The sequence below is a fragment of the Aedes aegypti genome, chromosome 2 (genome assembly GCF_002204515.2).
Source record: "Aedes aegypti strain LVP_AGWG chromosome 2, AaegL5.0 Primary Assembly, whole genome shotgun sequence".
Lineage (NCBI taxonomy): Eukaryota > Metazoa > Arthropoda > Insecta > Diptera > Culicidae > Aedes > Aedes aegypti.
This window is the reverse complement of record NC_035108.1, coordinates 419,707,136-419,731,846: the sequence shown is the minus strand read 5'-3', so window position 1 is coordinate 419,731,846 and position 24,711 is coordinate 419,707,136. Positions and strand designations below refer to the sequence as shown.

Genomic DNA, 24,711 nt, shown 5'->3' with positions numbered 1-24,711 from the left:
TCGTGAACGTTCTTGGAACCAGGCAACACATTCATGTAAACATAATCCAGTTCACGGTGTATTTTTGTTTGTCCTCGTGTTCATGACAGCTGTTCACGGATGCAAGAACGGTTTTTTTATTAGTGTGGAAAGTTACCAACAATCAAAATCTAACCACTTCTCATGACGCGGGCAATTATCGTTTTTCGAAATTGTACCCCAGAATGATGCCGTAAGACGTTATCCAACGTCAAAGCAATTGATTCCTGGAATACATCGATGATATCCCTGAATCAATCGTGAGAAAAAAAATTAGCAAGTGAAATTCCTGTGTGAATTCGTGAGGAAATAATCGAACGCATGTTTCTCAACAGATGTATAACAAGTTGAACTCTTAGTAAAATACAAAAATAAATCCACGAAAAATTAAAATCATGAGGAATTTTTGCAATCTTTGTAAAAATTTGTAAAGAAATCCGTTGACAAATTCCTGGGGGAATTCATATCTGATTCTTTGGAGGAAAACTGGTAAGATGCTTGGAGAAAATATGTAGTTATCCCTGGAAAAAAAGCAGGTTGAATCTATTTTCGGGATTTTTTGGATGAACTCTTTATATCACTTTGATTCATATTACGGACACTAAAGGACTCATTGAAGTATATTTGATCAAAAGGCATATAAAATACAACATTATGTTCGATTCCTTGGCGTTACCGAGACTTCTAAACACTCAACTATCAAATGGTGGGTAAGGATTTTAATTCTGTAACATGAAAAAATATTAATAAATAAAAATTTCTGATTTTTTCATAATTCTTATTCTTTTTAACTTTTGCCTTATGTTCCGGAAACTTTGATTCGAATTCCAGACAGCTCATAAAAATCATAAGTAGTTAAAATCATCAATTTAAATCGTCAATCCACTTAAGAGACGTCTAAGGCAGTTGGGAATCATAAATTTGCCTAGGTATTCCTGGAAAATTCTCATCAATATGCAATATTTTGAGTGAATGTAGAGTGTACGGATTTTGAAGATGTCTGTAATAGGAATTAAAACGGAACCTATATAGTAGAAAAGTTTTCAATTCACCCTTAGCTGATCAGTACGGTGATTCAAAACTTTATCCTTATTATTATAGTGGCAACTTTTATCACTTACCACCGCTTTTATCTCAAAGCACATTTTCTTCCCCCCATTGGAAAGCTTCCAAAACTTCACGAGAAACTTTCGCACCTGCGCACATTGATCGATTCCCAACTTACCGATTTTCGCCCCTCCGAAAGCGTCCTTGAAGATGGCGGGGTGCGTCGGATGGGTGTGCTGGTGCTTGAGGGCGTTCATTCGCCGGTTTGCGACACCGACTTCCCGCTTTCGCCGAGGCTGCTCCACAGGTAGAACCCGTCGGCGTTTTTTCGGCAGCTTGGAACGGGCCTAAGGTCGGGCCATGCGATGGTCCAGGTGTGAGAAAGAAAAAAATGTACACGAAAATGAAACAAGCCGTTAGAGACATAAAACATTATATGATTCGGGTGGACAGCAATGTTGGAAGGTGGTGTTTGGGTGGGAGGGATGTTCGTTTTACGATGTGATTGCTCGGGATAGCGACAAGTGGGTGGATGAGAATTATGGTGAGGTTGGTAATTTAAATTGTGTGAAAACAAGCAGTTTGATTGAGGCAATGTGGCTCGGTTCGGGAGATTTACATTGCTGGTTCCATGGTAAAGAAAGAAATTCTCAATGTTCATCGTCTTTCTTGACAGCTTACGAATTTACATGGAAACAGACTCTTCTGTCAAAAGGTTTTCGAATCAAGGGTTATTCAAATATCTGAACTGTGAATAAAGTTCAAGCGTGAAAAGGGTAGCAAAGGATGTTTCCAAAAGTGGGCAATCACAGGTTTTTCCTTCTTTTTTAATATAGCAGTTCCAGCTTAAAACGCATATCGTGTAGACGCCTTTGGAGAGTTGAATGAAAGTTTGCCCATGTATTGACATTGTTTAAGTATAGGGGAACAAAAACATCAAAATTTGCATTTACCTTTTCATCAGTGCTCTTGAACTACACTGCGGAACACGTTTGTGTCTCAAGCATCAAAATATTTAATAGATGATTGCTAAATCCATTGCCGTTTAAAAAATATCATAGCACGTCTTGTTTTTGAGATACTGACTGTTGAAAATGCAAAATTTGACTGTTTGAGCGAACTTGCATGCAAGTTTTCAAGCTTGTATGGCAATTCATTTGCTTTATTTGCAACAGAATTCGAATTTCTTTTATATAACAATACTTATCAACAAATTGCAAAAAAATTTCGATGGTCAAATGTTAGTTTTGGTGGACCAGAAAAGTAGTGTATTTTTCCATATGAGAGAAACGAAGAATTTTGTGGGAGAAGGCATGCATTTTGAAGAAAATCGATTTAATGTAAATTTTATTTTGCAATTCAAACTAAATTATATCTGAATTTAAAGTTGAAGGCCGATTTTGTATGTCTAGTGGATTAGATCACAGAAAATAATAAAATCTCACCTTAAATTTCATGTTAACATCAATGAAACCAAAGACACAGACAAACAGGCGTCACACTCTCATCGTTGTCCATCGACCACCTTTTTAACGGTCGATTCAGATATATTGTAGGTGGTCAATCCACCACCGCAGCGCTCGCATCGTTTTTGTTCGTGTTTGACGTTTACCCACTACCGCCATCTGTTGGCCCATCGGCCAAATACACTGATTTTAGCATTGGGCGTACATGCTCTCTCGACTATGATTTTGATCGCGATTTGTCTAAGTGCTACGTCTGTTTGTCTGTGCCAGTGATATATACAACTTTGACGACCTGTAGCCAAAAGTGGTGCCGTGCTGGATCATTTTTGAGAACGGCATCAGATTCAGCGTCCCAAAATATTCTAAAAACATATAATACATATGCGTTATGACTGGTGAAGCTCTAAACGTGGATTATAAGTTTTCTCAAAACTGTTCTTCTAAGTGATGAGCAATTGACGTCATACTACCATCTTCCTTCATCATGAACATTCATTCCTTTCTTAAAGATTGCTGTACTGAATTCAAAATAAAACATTCTTCTTTCCAACAGTATGCAAATGACATTGACTACGGAACGACGAAAGCGACAAAGCCAATGTTAGTACTTAACCACCGCTCTATTCATCGCATTTCCTTTGAAAATCTACCATCCCCTCGAAAAGAGTTCAGAGCTTTTCCCTGCCGAGTCCTCCAGCAGCGCTCTAGGTGCTTCAACCTGTAGCTGCTGTAGCCGGTTTTCCAGGATGCTGTACGGATGAGGGGCCTCACCTATCTCCGTCAGTTGTACAATCAACAGAAACGCGAAATTCTACCGCGATGTACACCCTCTTCAATGCCAATGGCAAGTGGAACCATGTGTCCGCCGTGGCTTCTAATTTATGCCAGTTCATAATGAATGGAAATGAAAGCATTCGCCGCTCGTCTTTCCATACCGCGAGCGCAATACAAATGGGAAAAATATTATCATGTTGTAGGGAAGGGATAATCATCATTGATTAATCAAATAGCAGCTTCAATATTGAATATTGAATATTGAAAATTTCAAAAGAAAGGTAAAAAACAGCACTTAATTTTATTTTTAAGCAGTAACCCAGTTGTTGTTTTCAACATTTTTAATTTTTTTTAACTTTTTGATATTTTAGTGTTTATTTTATTTTGCATTGGATTTTTTGAATTTTTTAAGCGCTTAGTTTCAATTTTTCAATGAAAATTTATGGATTATTCAGTGCATATTATTGATATTTTCTTATAACATTTCCAATTTTTTGTGAAAATTTTTAATTTTTTCAATTTTAAATTTTTTGTTGCTTATTTCAATTTTTTCATAGAAATATCAATATCCTTTTTATGTCATTATCCTGTTAAAAATAACTCGTTTTTATCGGCTCAATGTCCTTTTTTGATTTTTTTCAATGTTTAAATTATTCAAACTTTTGCTTATTTCTAATTATTTTATTGACTACTTTGTACAAGACGCTAATAAGACCGGTAGTCCTCTACGGGCATGAGACGTGGACAATGCTCGAAGAGGACCTGCAAGCGCTAGGAGTTTTTGAACAACGTGTGCTTAGGACGATCTTCGACGGAGTATGTGAGAACGATGTATGGAGGAGAAGAATGAACCACGAGCTTGCGCAACTCTACGGTGAACTCAGTATCCAGAAAGTCGCCAAAGCTGGAAGGGTACGATGGGCGGGACACGTTGTGAGAATGCCGGACAACAATCCCGCAAAAATGGTGTTCACCTCAAATCCGGCCGGTACAAGACGAAGGGGAGCGCAACGAGCTAGGTGGTTTGACCAAGTGGAGCAGGATCTTGGAAGTGTGGGGCGATCGAGAAATTGGAGGATAGCAGCCATGGACTGAGTTAGTTGGCGTAACATTGTGGCGCAGGTCATGTCTTGAAGGACGTAGAGCCAGCAAAAAAAAAAAAACTTTTTGATAAAACAACGATTGTTCCGCTTCCGTAAATGCTCTTTAATTTTGTTTCCCCTATTAAAGCCATTCGCAGCGCTCGTTGTCGACTGTTGAAGTGCGCTTTTTGATCATCATCATCGTGTGGTTTGGATTAACTAGGACCGTTTCTCGTTTACTCGCTTGAGCAAGGAAACTTTTCTGCATGGACAGATTCGAACTCAATACGGTTGAGCTAAATTTTATCTTTCACCTGATTGAGGTGATTGGTGTGCGATGGGAAAGCATCAGTTAGGAGGTAAATACCGGTAAATACTAAAATCACCTAATTTTGCCTAAGCGGAACATTCATGCTATTTATAGCCGAGGGCTATGAGGCTCGATAGAATTAATTTGTTTCGGTATGTGAAAACCATAAGAAACTTTGCGTCATTTGACTACATATACCTTAGAAACTTTAATGTAACGTCTTAGACTTTGCTTTTTAAGAATCCGCGATCATTAAATTTAGATGTCTATATTCACATGCGTGCGATGCGTGGATATTCTTTGAGATTTGAAAATCCATGTACCATAAACATAGACCTTTGCGCCAAAATATTTTCAATTGGCGGCGGCGGAGTCATTGGCGTCACGCCGTTAACAAGTTTCAGCGGCGGCGACGCACAATGCTGCGTCCCTTGGACAAAAGTAAAAAAATCAACTATTTTTTTACACCAAATCAAGTATGCTACTTTGTTTACATATAATTGATGTGTGTAAAATAGTAGCATAACATCGTGAACTCAATAATACATTAGATCAAACCAAGCCAAGATGCTATACAGTTTGATTGAATGGCGTGGATTTTGTAAATTCGTGCGCGATACAATTTATCTTTTGTAACGATGTATGTTGTGCTATTATATTTTCTTAAGTGATAATCAAAATGGTAAACATCAAACTAAATAAGTTCTATGCATTAAATTATAAAAAAAATGTGATTTTTTCACAAATGAATTTTGTGAGATCCTCAGCTCCCATATAATCTCTTTATCACATAGAACAGAATAACTACCAAAATATCAAACAGCTAAAACAAAAAATCAGCTCAAAACACCTCTCTGATTTGTGCATCAGTTCTCATTTAGGATGCCTTTTAAACACTGAAAATGATTCCAGCTGCTCCCGTCTGCTCTTTCGATTGCTATCTTCGATTTTGTGGATGATGGTCTTGCGATAAATATCCAGGATTTTTGAACACATGTGCAATACTGATCTATTGAAACACAATCACACGTTCACTTGTTTTGCTCCTATGAAGTTTGAACAAGAAGGGAGGAAGCACTTTTATCATAGATTCAGTGAACGTCTTCTTTTGGCGTTACGTTCCAGCTGGAACAGAGCTTGTTTTTCAACTCCAGTGTTCTAATAAGCATTATTAATTGAGAATTTTTGTGCCAATTGATTATTTCTGCATCAGAAGCACTTTTCATTACAAATACTTCTGAACTTCTTCTTTTAAGCGTTACGCTCAAATTGGAACAGATCCTATTTCTCAGCTTAGTGTTCAAATAACCATTTCCACTGTAATAACATGAGAGCTTTTTTGACAATTGATCATTTTGGCATTTGCTTTCATGTATTTTTGGAGGAAATTTTAAGATCGGAAAGGGCTTCAACTGGTGAGATTAGAACCCACGGCCCTGAGCATGGTATTGCTGAATAGTTTCGTTGAATGATTAAAGATTTTGATTTGTTTGCAATAACCTGCATTGCTGTGCATTGAGTTTAAACAGTAGTCACCCAAGTACCAATTTCAATGCTTTTTGATCTTAGATGTAATTTATGAAGGTTTTATTGAAGATGCATTAAATCCTAACATATTCAATAAAGCATTGAAAAGTGCTGAAAGGTCTTTACAGTAAAAAACACTTTAAGTGCTTCCGTTAAAACTTATTCAACCACGGGCTTTGTCATAACAATTCATTCGAGTAAAAATATAATTTTGATAGCACTAGTTTTCCTGAGGGCATTAAGTTTAAGCCAATGCTCCCATAAAACCTGTTTGTCTTAGTGCAGATCAAATAATCTGATAAAGGAATATTTTAGCCAGTGAAGGATTTTGGGGTAGAATTCTTAAAATCAAAAGCTCTCATGAAGGATTATTTTGTACGGAATGATCACCATCCCATACAAGACCAGCAAGATTTAACTGGATGGAATCCATTTTTATTGCTGCCGGGCTCATAATTACAATATGGAAAATTTCATTTTATGATTGAGATGAGCATGAAATCATTCTTAAAATGGAACGAAATAAAATATAAGATAGGCAATCATGATATCGTTAGTGTGGCGCGTTGTTGTAAATCGTAAAATTTCCTGTCCTTCCATCAGTTCAATTTCTTCCATGAATTTCACGCGATTGTAAGAAAAATTACCGTCACGCAGAAAATAATTATTTTGATTTATTATTATGAGTCGGCAGACATCATGATGGTTTCAAAACTATAAATAAGGTTATGATTCGTAAGCAACTTGTTGGCTCATGCTTGTTTAATCAAAAACTCTTAACATTGATTTTATTCCGTGTTTAAGGATATCGCAAAAGATTTAATACCGCTAGGTGGGCTCAATACGACTATACAATTGCTCTTCAGTCTGTTTAATAGATCACTACAAGAGTAGATGTATTTATACGATGCAAAACTAAGTAGTTTAGAAACGGTTTTAATATATAGCCTTAACAACCTCCTGTAGTGTGGGCCTCTTGACGTTTAACGGAGTTTTATAATAGGTTTATTAAGGTTGTTAAAACTAATAAGTTCTAAAATGAGTTTTGACGTTATGGTGGTAACAACAGCTTGTAATAAATAAAAACACTTAAAATGTTACTTTTGCACAATGATTTGATGAAAAATATGCTAATTCTATGATGTCTAGAAAACAAAAATTTGTGATGAAATATCATCAGATGCGCTGTCAAGATTATTGCTTTGATTTATTCGCAAAAAAATACATTTAAATAAACTTTATATAAAAGATTTTTTACAAAATTGATATTGTATTTTTATTTTTTCTGTGATAATTTGGAAAATACAACTAAACTATGATCGTTTGGCGTTTACGCTACTCATGGGATTAATTAATTGCAAATTAATTGAAATTGATTGAACAAATAAGGTGAAGATGAATCGAAGCCAAGGTTTAAATTTTCAAGAGCACGGATCTGGAGAACCAAACATCCGTTTGATCTGAAAACCTTATCGATTGGTCACCACCAGCTAGTGACCAATCGATTAAGTTTTCAGCTTAAACGGATGTTTGGTTCTCCAGATCCGTGCTCGTGAAAATTTGAACTTTGGCTTCGATTCATCTTCACCGTAACGAAAGTCGAAAAATTTCATTGGTGTTATTCTGGGAGAAGTCCATGGAGGAGATCCATGTAAAAGTTTCTGGAGTAACTCTAAAAGATTCGATTTAGAAATTTTCTGGGAAAAAATCAAGAGTGATTCCTAGCGGATAACCTACTTATAAATTCCTTCAAGAAATGTAGGTATCATATATTCATGTAATCTTTTGAAAAATTCTAAAAAAAAGAAAACCGCTGGCAGAATTCTTGAAGGAATCCTTGCAATAATTTCTCGACAAATTAAACAAGCAGAATTATTCATCGGCGTGAAAATACAAAATTAGCGGCTGATTGGCGTATACCTTATTTGGCATCGGCGTGACGTAATTTGGACCAGCAGCGGCGGCGCACAGGTCTTTCACAGCTAACGGCACACTGTGATATAGTGAGTGGTCAAAATACAACATATCAACGCTATTATAAAATGTTTTATTAGTTTTTGGCCGAACGGTTAGTGTGGTCAGGCAGTAAGCGTATATTGTTACGAGGTGTGGGTTCGGTTCCCATTACAGCCATTGAAACTTTTCGTCAGGAATGTTTCTCAGCTGTACCATTGAAGCATGCTTGTCCGTTGTCTAGTGTTAAGTTACAGTCTGTGCAGCTAAATGGCTGAAGACGGTGTCCTCGTCTTTTTTTTTCTATGGACATCTCCTTCCCTTCCTTCAGCATGATGGAATATATTAATTTCCTTTAAAATTTATTGTTCGCCATCAAAATTCAGCCCAAACATACAGTCATCTCTCCCTTACTCGATATTCTGAATCTCGATATCGAGTTAGAGAACCATAGTAAAAGTAGGTTGTCATGGCTAACTCGATGGCCCCTTGGATTGCAGTTGCACTGATTTTGTGTTCTCGATACCTCCCTAACTGGATGTTCCCTTCAATATCGAGTTATGGAGAGTTAACTGCATAAACATAATTCCTTTTGACCGACCAATCATGACAGCTGTTCACAGTGTAGCGAAAACAGCACTATCAAGGGAACAGTTTTTTACGTTGAGCATCGCGCACACAGTGATGCGTACAAGCTTTTTTTTCTCAGTACGGCGGATTGAAATTTGTTTACATTCTCAATTATACGCGATCGCTGAGGAAATTTTGAGAATTATAGAAGTTTTACGGCGTGTAATAGGAATGAAATCCTTCAGTGAAGAAATACGAAGGTTTTCCATAGTGAACATAAGTGAGTCACACAGGAAGGCGGGAAGAAAATTGTATCGTTAAGTGGTTTGGCTCTGTATATCGCTAAGAATTTCTTCCAGGTCGTGTTCGTCCATGCGATTTCTGTGAAAAAGTGCAATGTGGATAATTGAACTGAAATTATTTATCGAAATACAGTAGTTTTATTGTATTTTTGGTGTACAAGTGTACGAACCATAACAGTTTTCACAAAATTACACTTGAAAAAATAATCTATGTTGCAGGTTAGTTTGAATATCCACCGTAGTGAAACATTTTAATTTTGATACGACGAATAATAGCGCTTACGACGAAGTAGAACAAAACTCTAATCGTAGTTCGTTTTCTTCTTCGCTCTCCTAGTTGATACGCTGACGGTTGCGATATAGGTTTCGTTGGTCATCATGAATGTCTGTGAGACTAGAGCAATTTTTCCTTCAAAATGTTCATCCTGAGTAGCGCTGCTGATTCAACGAGATAGCTATCATAAGCTTGTCGCTGCTTAGTTTTAATTCTAGATTTCGCATAGTGTAACCACCAAACATACATGAACGATACTCACGGTGCTGTATTGTCCACTATTGCCATCGCTGTTGGAAATCTTCAATGTTGTCGTTGGAAAGCAGATAAGGGCGCTAGGACCAAAAACCACGGCTGGGATCTCTGCCGAAGGAAAGGAGGCAGACTCGTAATGTCACAGCTTTATGATCAACATACATGTGTTTGTGCTATTCGGAGCTGCGGACACAGGTTTGAATCGACATATATAACATGCAGCACATATTTGACGTATCGCCCTAAATTTGAACCTTATTAGTAGTTATTTTGAATATGACAAAATAATTTGGATCACGCAAGCATGATCGAATATAATCATAATTTGAAAGTATGACCACAGTTGTACCGCACTTGAACTATATATAGTCAAACTACAATTATGGTCCAGCACCTCCTATCACCCAGTTTCGGATAGCTCGATTGTTTACAAGATATCTTTTAAATTTTCACACCAGTGTCCCAAAATACATTAATTTTTCATGGATTTCATCGATCACGCTATGAAAGACGCAATAAGAATTAGAAAAATTAAAATTCAGATCAACACGTAGAATGTGATGTTTTTCACCGTTTATGAAAGAGGTTTTGTGATGACAGACTAAGTAAAATTAAATTACTCTTGTGAATGTTGCAAAAGCATTGAATTCGCAATGGAAAACTTTTCATTGAGTAAAAGCGTTCAATGATATACACATTTACAGACTTCGAGGCATTTCCAGATCGTGTTTGGTATTGGAAACCACCTTTTATGACAGGCCAATTTGGTACTAAAACACATCATCAAAATGCAATGACAAAATTTATATTTAGATTTTCACATTTATTTTTGTACGCCACAAAAATGGTAATATTTGTCATAAATGGGCACCAGAACTGCATAAAATCAATAGTTTTTGAATAATTAATTTAGCGGCCGGAATTGGGGATTTCCCCCTATACTGGTGAAAAATTATTCAAATCCGTTAAGAATTCGCTGAACGGTGAGAATTTTTTTTGGCTTCTATTGACCTATTAATAAGTCAATTATTGCACAAATACTGTAAGAAATCTCATTCAAGTTTCATTTAGAGGCTAAGCTCCTGATATGGTTGAACCAGATTTGTCATCTGCATCAGTGCCATGATCCGATCTCATACATAATTAAGTTCCAAATGTCGTCGCGTAATTGTGATCCCTAAAGTTTCTTACCTCTCACGCAAATTACCAGATTGTATCAAACCAAAACCCATTTGCTTCACCTTTATCCACCCATGTAATCACTACAACAAACTTGGAACGCTGTGTTCACAGGATAAGAGAAAAAACAGAATGACTCGATAAATTTTCATGACCAGAGTTCATCCAGCAGCTCGTAGGTACCATCCCTCCAGAAATGCGCAATTATTCGCTTGCTTTTACTTGGGTGAAAAGTTTCTCGGTCGGACATCTTCACATCGTTCGTTCGGAATACAAACGCCAAAAGACTTCCTCCCCCCTTTTGTTCGTTTCTGCAAGCTGCAAATTATTCACTCGCAAAGTTTTTGCGGTCTCCCGAGTCCCAGATTAGTATAGTAGTGCACGGATTCACCCAACCGGCTCATCTGGATTCAACGGTACCGAACTTGGAACATAATTGTAGTTTCCCAGTTCTCTTGTGCTGAACTTGAACCTCTCATCCGGAACCCAAATGCACGGTGGCCCAGAAAGCAGATTTACGCGGAAAGATTTATCAAAAGCTTTACAAAGAATGAAACTTTGGACTTAAACTGTCTTCCATAAGGAATGTATTAGTTAAGCTAACTAATAAAAACAATCATATAGAAGACATCTGTGAAATCACGAAGTAAGTATATTGAATTTCTACAAATAAGAATGCTATGGAAATGTGGATCACCCTTATTTTGAATAACACAGTTAATCTGATTTCTGGACCACTATGCAATGCTGAGAAAGCTCTTTATAACATTGAATATAGACTGAGTCTTTAGACTACTATCGATGCAACTAAACACAATTCTGGAACAAATCGAAGTCTATGAGGTCTAGACTAAATCCACCAGAGTGTGTTCATAAACCGGAACCGATGTACGTTCCCACAGACCACACAGTGATCTCGATGCCGTAGCAAAGTTTTCGAAAAGTTTAACGACCATCCGACGACGAACGAGTCAAAGTGTAACTTGTCCCGAATATTCATCAGACGCGGCAGACATAACTTTTTTTCTTTATGGTAAGGCAACGGCGCCGTGGCTGTAACCGGAGCAGATTTTATAGATTTTCCGAGGAGAACTGCAGGAGTTTTGAGAGGCGGCAGGATGAGGTGAGATGTGAAGCTCGAGCAGTGCTGTGGCAGCAAATGTTAAAAGCGACAAAACTTTTATACTTCGAGTTGATTGATGTGAAAACACGTGTTTAATGTTTGACGGAGTGATTTAGACTTGTGATAAGGGCTGGAAGTTTTAGTCGAGACACTGACACTTGTTGGCGCTCGTCAGAAAGAAAAACAGTCAAGTCAGACGGTAAAACGTTACTGACTGACACTTCGGAATTTCCAGTAGAGCTGATATTAAGTGCAAGAATTTGAGTGTTTGATTCTATCGGAGACCTTTAACTTAAACCTGGGACAATTTGCTTTGGTATTCCACAGATGTTCTACCAACTGATCAATCTATTCGAAAGTCGATAGGTTAATTGAATTTAATAGGGGGAAAATTTATTTTGAAATATCGTCTTGATGACGGAATTGAAAATTTGATTTTGTTTGATTCCATGACAGGAGGACGATTCCACGATTTTGTAATATTATCCAAGAACTCAATTGAGAACAGGACTTCGGATCTATAATTGCAATCTCTCGAAGGTAATTGAATAAGGTTCATACTCATGCAAGCTCAAACCAACATAATCTGACAAGTTTTGAGTCGAACGCTTCAGATATACATGCGTAATCACCCAAGCAACACAAAGTTCGGATAGAAGGCAACTCACTCAGGTTCGACCAACTTACTTTTAAGTAATTAATCAAACTTCAGTTTACATAAAGTTCATTAAGGTTGCTAAAATAGAATGATGTATACCTTGAAGCATGGAAAAAGTTTGACTCGAAGTTGTTCTGAACTTTCTAATGGCTGATAAGTGCATGAGTTACTATGTAAAAATTCAAGTTCTTTTGAGATTTCGTTGTTCCCCTATTCAGCGATATAGTTTCATTTTAACTCTAAATCTACTAGGAATTAACTTTTGTATCCACTGCTTAAGTAAAATCGGACTTCTGATTGCTTGGACAGCGATCTATCTGACATTATTGATTAAGGTTTACCAAAAAATACACCAAATATGTTTTGTTCACAACGATTGTTCACGTTTATCAAAGAAAAATAAAACCTTCAAATCGACATACAATTTGTAAGCCTGTATTTGTAATTGGATAACCATAAAAAGATATTGAACCCAAAACATGACAGAAAGTTTGTATGGGTTAAATTCTTGTTGTTAAGAATTTGAAAGATTCATCTTGTATTCAAAGTAGTTCAGGATAACCTTGGACACTAAAAAAAATCAACTTGATAGAACTCATCTGTATAAGCCTATATTGGTGTTTTCTTTGTTTTGAACCGTTAGCGATCGCCATCGTTGGTCAAAGATCTATAAATAATTATGAAGACTGGTTGGTCGGGATGTAAACCTATATGCGAAATCCCTCTGGCTGGGAATGTGAAAGCACAACCATATTGCCCAGAAAATCTGGCAAAAACAACTGAATTTTCTCTCATGGTCATTGGCATTACTGGTCTAGAGACGTAGGGTTATATCTTTGCATTATGAAGGCTCGAAATTTCGCCTTTTCTTGCATTATATTTGCATGTTATGTGTATGTTGAGTGTAGTATTACTGGCCAAATCAATACAACCCTAGATAGGTAGGATTCGATGTTTTTTTGTAGAGTCTCTCCAGTATCATTTGTCCTTATCACTCTGAGTTTCAATGTATTGTACCCCAATAACGACATTACTCGAACCCGAAGATACGATCGACTAGACTTAGCTAAGGAAAACGAATAAATAATAAATCAATTGGCTCTTGACCACCGCACGTTACTGTCGTATTATTAAGTTCCGCGCGCTTCATTTCAGTGAAGTCCGAGTGTCCCGAGTTCCTCCGTTTTCCGTGGCCACAGTCTACGCCGCGTGTGCAGCTATTGCGAAGTGTTGAACATATAAAAGTGGTCCTTCGAACCGGATTTGACCGGTGGATCTGTGTCGGACATTTGAGGCAGTTTGGTGAAGTGACCACAGAAAACGTGGAACTCGGACGGGAGTGCATGGGCATTGTGTGATTGTGAAATGGACGCTGGACATTGTGCGCCTTTTGTGTGGAAGTGAACAATTAAACAATTGAAAAATCGAACGTTCCATAAAAAATTGAACTGGTTGGATGCATGTGTGCTTGCGGAAAGAGTGAAAAATCAACGTACAGAGATTGGGAAAACGTGCTGTGAAGGTCAGAAGCCTGCGGTGTTGTGCGCAATTGAAAATTCCAGCTGGATCGCCGCGTGGTTTGATCGCTGATGCATGTATGCCTTTCATGCCTTTCAGGTCGGTCCCCTAAGTGGAATTGGTAAGGTTAGAAATCAGGTAAGATCGTGCAAGTGGGTGCGTTGTTTCCGGGAGTAAAGTAGCCAACGATGGCCGCCGAGAAAAGGATTCTCTTGTCTTCATATTCTCGCATGATGGACAGTATTGAGTCCCGTGCCAGCAAATTGCTCATTTTCGTGCGTTCTTTCGATTCCGAGAAGCAAGACAAGTCTCTTCTCGAAGACAAGCTACAGTCGGTTGATGAAATGCGTTCCTTTTTTCATGAGACAGAAGTGAAGTTGTACGGATTGTTGAAAGAAGACGAGGTAGAAGATTGGCAAATGACCAGTGAAAGGGTAGAAGACATGCTCGACGAGATCCGCCATCTTATCCGTAGCCAGCTTCGTGATTTAGATCCCCCGAAACCCGTTTCTGCTCAAATTTCTGGGACCTCGGCTCCGGTTTCCCACCCCAAACTGCCAGATATACCCCTACCCAGGTTCAACGGTCAACTCGAAGATTGGATCAGTTTCAAAAGCCAGTTCAATGCCCTTGTGAAGCGTCGTGAAGGTCTTTCAGAAAGCGAAAAATTGTTCTACCTCAAAGCCGCTATTCAAGATGGTGCTGCGCGCCATGTTCAATCGTCCGAAGATTCCTTTGCGTCCCTTTGGAAGGCTCTTTGTTCGGAATTCGAGAACAAAAGGATCTTGGTGGACAAACACATTGCTCAGTTGTTCCATGTGAAGCCCATTTCCCGCGAATCTGGCTCAGCCTTGCGTAGCCTACTTAATGACGTCACTCGCAATATTCGAGCTTTAGCCAACCTCGAATTGAAACTAGAGCCACTTTCGGAACAATTTTTGATCCATTTAGTCTGTACGCGTCTCGATCCCCGCACACGAAAGGATTTCGAGCTTCAGTTGACCGATAATACCCTGCCATCTTGGGAAAAATTGTTGGATTTTCTGCAGTCTCGCTGTCGCTGTTTGGAGAATATCGAACAAGACGGAAAAGAAACGGTGCCCAATCAACCTTCGCGTCCTCGGCCTGAACGTTCTGGATCCCACGTAGTGCGAACTTTTCCTGAAAAATCAAACTCTCAAAAACCAACTTTCACTAACGTCACCTGCTTTGTCTGCAAGGGTACACATTTTTTGAATCGATGCGACCAATTTTTGAATCTGTCTCCATATGATCGTTTTGCCAAAATCAAGAGCATAGGTCTCTGCTTGAACTGTTTCAGCAATAAGCACTACGTGCATGAGTGCAAGGGCAGCTCGTGTCGTAAATGTGGCCGTCGACACCACACATTACTTCACGAATCCGATTCAAACTCGTTGACCACAGTAAATGATTTGCGCCAACCATCTGAACCAACACAGAGATCTACTGCCCCGATTACATCGTCGATCAACTCTTTGATCGGCTCTGTCTCTTCGTCGACTACACGATCATGTCAATATGTTCTCTACACAGCAGTCGGGCTGATAGAAGATGCTCATGGAAACTCCATCGAATGCCGAATTTTGCTTGACTGTGGGTCGATGCACAACCTGATCGCAGCACGACTTGTCAATGTGTTGAAGCTACCGAAATCTAAAGCGAATGTTAATATTCTCGGGGTTACAGGGTCAGCACAATTGATCAGAGACAAGGTCAGAGCAACGATTCGCTCCACCTTAACTGATTCCTCGTTCAATTTGGAATTTTTGGTCATGAAAAAGGTCACAACTGATCTACCAATGAAATCGTTTCAGATAGATACCGATCGGATTCCAGCAGATGTGGCACTAGCAGATCCTTCGTTCAATCGATCGCGACGAATCGATATGCTGCTGGGAATTCAAGTGTTCAATGAATTGTTCACTGGTCAATCGTTCTCGTTGACAGACGATCAAACGTTCTGGTGCAAGAAGACCATTTTTGGATGGGTAGTTGGTGGTGCAGTAAGCGAGCAGGAAGCAGAGCAACCTTCCTCGAACATTTGTGCAGTCGTGACCAATGAAGCATTATGCGAGCAGATGAGCAAGTTCTGGGAAACAGAAGCCATCCCCGAACCACGAAAGATGACCGAAGATGAACAAGCTGCAGAACGAAGCTTCCAAGAGACATGTCGGAGGCTTCCAGATGGACGATACGAAGTTGGACTGCCACTCAAGAAGAGCATCGATGAGTTGGGCGAAAGCGAGACGATGGCACTGCGCAGATTCGTTCAAGTTGAGCGGAGATTGATACACAACCCGAATGTATACGAACAGTATCGAGCATTTATGGCAGATTACCATGATCAAGGGCATATGGTCAAGACGAATCAGAAGATCGACGGTGCGTATTTCATGCCCCATCACGCGGTGTTCAACCCAGCGAGCACCACAACGAAGACGAGGGTCGTTTTTGATGCGTCAGCCACGACCACGACAGGAACATCACTGAACGATCACCTCTTTGTCGGTCCCGTAGTACAGCGAAAGTTGGCAGATACCGTACTGAGATTCAGAATTCCAAAAATTGCGTTCACTGCTGACATTACCCAGATGTTTCGGCAGATCGTCGTACGGCCACAAGATCGCAAATGGCAACAGATTTTTTGGCGTTCTCATCCAGACGATTTTTTGGAAGTGTACCAGTTGGCAACAGTCACCTACGGCACGGCATGTGCACCATTTCTGGCGACGCGTGTACTGAAGCAACTATGTGAAGACGAGATCAAGCGTTTCCCCTTGGCATCGAAGGCGGGAACTGAGGACTACTATATGGACGATCTTTTGAGCGGAGCGGACACAATAGAAGAAGCAGTGGCGATGCAAGCAGAATTCGTCGAAATGATGGCGTCCGGAGGATTTGTGTTGCACAAATGGGCCTCCAATCACCCGGCGTTGTTGCAATCCGTTCCCAATTCCGACAACGAACAAATCGCATTCTTCGAGGATGAGAAAACCACTCGAGCTTTAGGGTTGACCTGGCAACCCAAAAACGACGTTTTTCTGACAAAGCTTCACGAGATCCAATTCCAAACCGGCCAGCCTACAAAACGATCTGTGTATTCGGACATCGCAAAATTGTACGACCCTCTAGGCTTGCTGGGTCCGTTGATATTTGCTGCAAAAGTGAAACTGCAAAAACTGTGGCATCTGGAATTAGACTGGGATGAAACCTTGAGCACCGACGAAGCCGAATCTTGGGAATGTTTTCGCAACCAAATCATCCAAATGGGCGAAATCTCAATTCCCCGCTGTGTTCTACCGTACAAATCACCAACGCAAATTGAACTACATGGCTTTTGCGATGCGTCCGACCTGGGCTACGGCGCATGTGCTTATATTCGATCGGTGGATTGGACTGAAGATTGTTCGATACTTTTGCTCACTTCTAAGTCTCGAATCGCACCCCTTAAGAACGCAAAACTGACTACCGCACGTCTAGAACTATGCGGTGCGCTTGTACTTGCACGATTGATTTCTAACATAACGCAAAACCTGAGCCTTACCTTTTCCAGAATCACCCTCTGGTCCGATTCCACGACCGCTTTAGCTTGGATAAGGACCGACCCAAGCAGACTGAAAACCTTCGTCTCCAACCGTGTTATCGACATCCAAAATCTGACTTCTAATATGGAATGGAGGTACGTCAACACCCACGACAACCCTGCTGATGTCCTCTCCCGAGGTCTAGTACCAAGTGAGATCAAAGACTGCGAACAATGGTGGACAGGACCACCGTTTCTACGCAAAAACGAGACCTTTTGGCCGTGCCGACCCCAAAACACACCCGCAGAGCAGCTCCCGGAAACGAAAAACATTGCACTAAGCCTCACAGTCACTGACCCCCCTGTACCGTTCCGGCTGTTCGAGACCGAAAGCGAGTTCCGGAAAATGCAACGAAAAATGGCATGGGTGCTACGATTCATCGACCACGTTCGTAAGGGAAACAAGCGAGAGCATCGACATGGAGAGCTGACCGTTCCTGAACTCCAACAAGCAACAGTGGCGCTGACCAGCATTGCGCAGAGAGAGGCCTTCCCAGATGACATCAAACGCCTACAATCTGGAAAGGTAATTCATCCTAAAAGCAAACTAATCACCTATTCTGTGTTCTTAGAAGAGTCTCAGTTCAACGTTCTCCGAGTCGGTGGAAGAATCCGCCATGCAACTCTCCCCGTGGGTCAGAAACATCCCATGGTCCTTCCGTCTGGTCATCCGTTCACGCTGGCTTTGATCAGAGCATACCACGTCGAGATGCTGCACGCCCCTCAGCAAATGCTGCTTGCAACACTACGACGACAATTTTGGGTTCTTCACGGTCGCAGCACGGTCCGACAAGTCATCCGAAAGTGCGTCACGTGCTTCAGAGCGAAACCAATTTCGATGCAGCAGAAAATGGGAGATCTACCGAAATCTCGTTTGGAAGGAGTCTATCCTTTTCTATACACTGGTGTGGACTTTTGTGGGCCAATTTACATCCGTCAGCACAACAAGCGATCAACCGTCACCTACAAGGCATACGTAGCGGTATTTGTGTGTTTCGCTACCCGCGCCATACACCTAGAGCTGGTAGGAGATCTGACCGCAGACGCTTTCATCTCGGCCCTACATCGTTTTGTATCCCGAAGAGGTAAATGTGCCAAAATGTTTTCGGATAACGGTCTTAATTTCGTCGGCAGTAAAAACAAGCTCAAGGAGATGTACGACATGTTCCGATCTCAGCAACTGAAGGGCAAACTAGATGACTTCTGCACCAAATCAGCGATCGAATGGCACCTAATTCCCCCATCCGCCCCACACTTTGGAGGATTGTGGGAGGCCGGTGTGCGTTCTGCCAAATATCACTTGAAACGAATCACTGGAACAGCCAACATGAACTTCGAGGAGTACACTACCGTGCTCACCCGCATAGAAGCCCTGCTGAATTCTCGACCGATTACCGCATTAGCAGAAGACCCAAGTGACATCAGCCCGCTAACTCCTGGCCATTTTCTGGTGGGACGTCCGTTGACCGACATCGCCGAACCTGACCTGACCGACCGCAAGGAGACTACACTATCACGCTGGCAACGTCAATCACAGATGGTGCAACATTTCTGGGCTCGTTGGTCGAATGATTACATCACAACACTGCAGAACCGGAATAAATGGCACAACCCTTTCCCAGTGAAGCCTGGACAGTTGGTGATCATCCGAGAAGACAATCAGCCACCGATGAGCTGGAAGCTAGGACGGATCGAGCTAGTATTCCCTGGTCCCGATGGATTGATACGAGTGGCCGATGTACGATCAAACGGCAAGCTGGTTCGGAGGCCGATTGCGAAACTGTGTCTACTGCCGGTCGACGACAACGATGTGCAGCCTGCCGATGACCTTCACGCAGATGCAGACGATGGCGAATGACGAGATTGAAATCTGTTAATTTCAATGGGGGCAGCATGTTGAGTGTAGTATTACTGGCCAAATCAATACAACCCTAGATAGGTAGGATTCGATGTTTTTTTGTAGAGTCTCTCCAGTATCATTTGTCCTTATCACTCTGAGTTTCAATGTATTGTACCCCAATAACGACATTACTCGAACCCGAAGATACGATCGACTAGACTTAGCTAAGGAAAACGAATAAATAATAAATCAATTGGCTCTTGACCACCGCACGTTACTGTCGTATTATTAAGTTCCGCGCGCTTCATTTCAGTGAAGTCCGAGTGTCCCGAGTTCCTCCGTTTTCCGTGGCCACAGTCTACGCCGCGTGTGCAGCTATTGCGAAGTGTTGAACAGTGTATATAAAGCTAAGATGCATATGATGCCGCATTATCGTGCTTACTGGTTACTTGGGTACTGTTCATAAACCTTCGAATGATCACAGGTCACGCTTGTAGATCCGAAGTCCTATTCCTCACGAAGTTCGTGGTGTACCTAGACCATCAGGGCAGTTTAGAATATAATTGAAATAACTTTACACATGCTTTGGTACACGAGCATTGGCGTAGGAACAGGGGACAGGTTCTCTCCAGAATAATCAAGGCCGCCCCAGAAATTTTGGATAATAATACAGTAAGGACCCGATTTTGTCAGCCCCTCGATGAATTTTAGGCTGACAAAATGGGGAACCTGACAAAATCGGGTTATATTTTTATTTCCGTTCAAATTTTGACGTGTTAATATATGCTTGTGAAGCGCGTTTAGAGGCTCTATGACACAACCCCGAATGCCATTACCCCGAACGCCATTACCCCGAAAGCCATTACCTCGTATGGGTCACTACCCCGAGCGCCATTATCCCGAATGCATAACATTTTTAGGCCAATTATGATAAGTGAATGGGAAATAATTGACCGGTTCCTTATCAGTACTAAATGATTTTGGCCTGTTTTTTAACATAAGAAGAAAATAAAGGAGCTAGCTTGTTACCAAATAATGTACACATTTTTGTTTGAATTTGTCCTCTAATTTTGGTGAGATTTACACAGCCACACTGTAATGCTGTGTGTGAAGAACAGCCTATTTGGAAAAAAAGGGTGAATTTATTATGAAAAAGATAACTATAATACGCACTAAATTAGGATGTAGTAAAGTAAAGTTTTAGATGTCAGCTGTGATGTCAGTCTTCTAGAATTAGGATCTTCAAAAGGATTTTGTGGCAATGGAAGGTCACTATTTATGTGTGTGGTTTGTGCTAAAGTAAGAACAACACGACATTGACGAAACGCGACGCGAGACAAGACATAACACTTATAGTGATAATCGAGGATTTGACCTGATTTTTTTTATAAAACATTTTCTTACAGTTTGGAAACCAAGAAATTATCTCTAGTTTGCATGATTTATTTTTTGACGTGTTCTCAAAGCAGAAGTATTCATAGAGTACATTGTATGAAGCTGTGAATAAATCTGTGAAATTATTCCTATGCCTAAACGATGATTTATTGCTCCAATATATTCTTAGTGAAATTCCTGGTCGAATTTCTGAAAATCTCGAGAGATGATTCCTTATTCCTTATTCCAATAACTTTTAAAAACTTTTGAAGAACTCAGAAGGGAAAGTAGAGGAAATTCTAAAGGAATCTTTAAAACTGGTTTCAAAGGAATATCGGAATTATAGAAAACAGATTTTTATGAGCAAAGGACAAACTTCATCTAGGATATCCTACGAAAGCTTCTACAAAACGTTTTGTTAATGGATCTACTAAAGAGTTTATGATGTTAAAGAAGACAGAATCCCAATAAAATTTTAAGCAGCAAATTTTTAAGAAACACCCGAATTAATTTAACAAGTAGTAAAAGAAGATGATTATTTAAAACTTATAGTCAAACTTTTCATTGTCCAGAGGGATGGAGGCATTGTATTGCTCCCTCTGGCTACAGCCATGGATGCATTACACCAAACATTATCATCAGTTTTAATGGAAACGTGGTAAAACATAACGATAACCTTTTTTCACAAATCTACTGTATACATAAAAATAAAAAAAATATTTTACATAATTATAACGTAAAGAAATTTTTTGAACAAATTCAGCTCATTCATTTTGTACAACAATAGTGGGAAAACCTCGTTTGTCTTATACACAGACATTGCAGAATTCGCTCTCAATTGAGTATGAAGCATGATCAAAGCAAGCAAAGAAAAACATCCCATCTGTTGCGGTCCACGATCGTCATTGTATCGCAAGGTGTAACAAGTCTGATAAATGGAAGCGGCGAGCGGGAGCCCCAAAGAGAGAGCGATGATAAAATCCATTTTTCTCGCTTGTTTACCGTTGGGGATAGGTTTTTTTCTTTACTTGGCACGATAAACAATTCACGATCTTCCAGTAGCAATAGTGCCCCCCAGGCTTGGAAAATGTTAAGAGGGGTTTTATCATGCACTACTATCCCCCCAATCTGATCAAAGTTGTAGCAGTATACGATAAACAGTCTCTCATAATGTGCAGCATGTTATGATAGTTACAGAGAGCAATACATGAGAGATTCTCTCAATTTTCTCAGGATTCAATCCCTGCTTATACAGCATCAGTGGTGGCGGTGAACCGCGTGACAACCGAAAGATTAATCGCCCGGCTGTCGCTCAATTGGTCATTGCTAGAACCAGCTTATTGTATGCGATTTCATAACAGATCTTTTCAAAGAATTTCAGCCTGGTTATGACTTCTAAGAAAAGTCCAACGATATCGGTCATAGTTTTGTATTCCAGCACTAAATCATTTCTTTAATTTCGCTTCAATATCAGTCAAAAATAATAAGTATGAGATTTGTTCATATTTCCAACGTGATTTTCTCCTGGAGGACAACCATTCCTCCTTTGTCTTCTTTCTATCCACATATACGTTCCCCGATTTAAAAATTACTTTTAATCTTCCAAAAATTCAAACTTTCCCTTCACATTTCCTCCAAAAATTATTTGATTCTGACAAAGTTTTTCAAAAAGTTTTCCCAAAAAATATCACAAATTCTTTCGCAAAGTTCATTCAAAGTTTCATCGAAGTCCTTCAGAAATATTTTCAAAATACATTATAAATTGTGTCACAAATTTTCCTGTGTTTTTTCCTTAAATTCTACTACGGATTTATACACAAAAAGTGGGTTTGGAATGTTTTTTGCCTTCGAATCTTCAGAGGAATACTTTGGTTTCCGAAATTAGCATAGCGGTAAAGGAATTGAATTCTTCTGCAATTCCAAGAAAGAATTCCTAGAGGCTTTCTGGTAAAATTCAGGGTATCAAGAAATCCAAGAATGAATTCTGCTAGGTTTCAAGGATATTTTCCAAAGAAGATTCTGATGGAGCTTTTTGAGAATTTTGAATACATACGAGAGGTTTCAACTATCCTGTAGTCGTTCGCCTATAGAGAAAAGATTATGAGTAATCACTTAGTTGTTCCATCTATTGTTTTAACTGCTTCAACATTTTGTTGTTTCTCTTTCCTTAACAGCAGTAGTGCGTGAGTAATACAAAAATTCCTCCAAGATTTAAATTCGGTAAAATTTTACATTACGAATTTTTTCATGACCCATCTTTGGCAATGTTGCTAAAAATACAGTTGTGGTTAGGCTAGACAAGCGTCACCGTCAAATGTAAAAAGTCGGCGACGAAACTAAAAGAAGCATCGTCATCGTCACTCAACCAGCGTCGGATGACGATATGCCGCAAAGATCCGTTTACATAGGCTCGGCGTCATGACGAGCAAATACGATTCCTTCTATACAGGCAAATCTTCGTTCGGGAGCACTGAGCCGACTAAAAATATGAATCGTGTCTTCGACAGATTGAGAGCATTTTTTGAAAAAATGAAACAAAAACAAAATAACATTTCACGACTGGAATCGAACAAACGATCTCTGAATCGTCAACTCCACGCGCTTTACAACAGAGCTATTGTAAAATCATGAAGAGACCGGGTTTATTTGCCAATACAAGCAATTATGTGATGGCATTCGTTAGTTGGTGCGAAGCAAACGAATATACAGCAAACGCCTTCTTCTTTGAAGTAAGGGTAGCTAGCGGAATTAAGAAAAAATTGCTCGCTGGAGCTTATTTTGTTTGAGATGTTTGTAGATGTTTGCAGGGCTATAATCCCATATGAATCTAAATAAGAGCAAACAAACTCATGAATCATCTCTTTTCCGTTGTATTTAATTTGTCTCTTCAGCAAATTTCTTTATTATGTATTGAAAAATAAGTTATCACTATGGGATGATAAGTTTGAACTTACGTGTTTGGAGCATTTTTCAAAATTTCTCCATAGTAATTTCCATATAAACCTACATCGCCTTTGGGCCACCTTTAAATCACCAGCAGCTAAAAATTTCACAGACTACTATTTAAAAATAATGATGGTAGGAAAGATATGGGAGATAGGATTTTCAAACTACTAAGACATTCTGGGTTTTGAAGCAAAGCCAGCTCTGAATTCGGTGCAAATCATGCTTACCGTTTGGAATTAGGGCTTAAAGCATTTCCAGCTAATATTTTTGTACATGTCCTGCTCCGAATTTGAAGATACACCTACTTATAATTAATAGCAAATCCTGCTTAAGGTTTGCAATTAATCCTGTCAAGGATGTTGATGCAAATCCTGTTTGGGATTCAGAATATTATGAATTGTTTGTATCCTCTATGAATACTAAGCATTATCCTCTCAGCACGGCACGTTGCAATTTTCATTCCAACAAATTACGCAATTCTTTGCATGTTATGCCACAGCTGTTTACGTCCTGCCAGCCAACTTGTTGATTCATTTACTTGATTAAGAAAGTTGCAACACAAATTCACCCTGCGATGCATACATAAACACTCGGCGAACGAATAGCCTTTCAGAACGAGTGCCACAAAAGCCACCCATCACCAACCACCCAACCAACCCGTATTTGCCTGTTCCGGTGTCAGAGCGGATTTGTATCCTTCTCTTTTCTGCGAATCTTCCTCCAATGATGATGCTTCTTCGCGTATGTTTTCCTTTCGTGGAAATGGCTCACAAATTTAGTGCGCCCATATACCTGTACGATGTGAGCTAGTGGTATGCTCTCTACTTTATAAGAAAGATTTTGCTTCTTATTCAGCACCACCTTCCAAGTGCTCAATCACGGGCAGTTTGT

The 24,711-nt window shown here is 39.8% G+C and overlaps 1 protein-coding gene across 2 annotated transcripts in view; it reads right to left on the bottom strand.

The window, feature by feature from the left end:
- The window catches only part of LOC110677026 (potassium voltage-gated channel protein Shaw-like), a 319,054-nt gene that overhangs the window by 17,542 nt on the left and 276,801 nt on the right, over positions 1-24,711 (bottom strand). For both annotated transcript variants that reach the window (XM_021847454.1, XM_021847452.1), the window contains exon 10: positions 1,244-1,412. In XM_021847454.1, the coding sequence (XP_021703146.1) occupies positions 1,244-1,412 (169 nt within the window). The remainder of the gene's footprint in view (positions 1-1,243; positions 1,413-24,711) is intronic.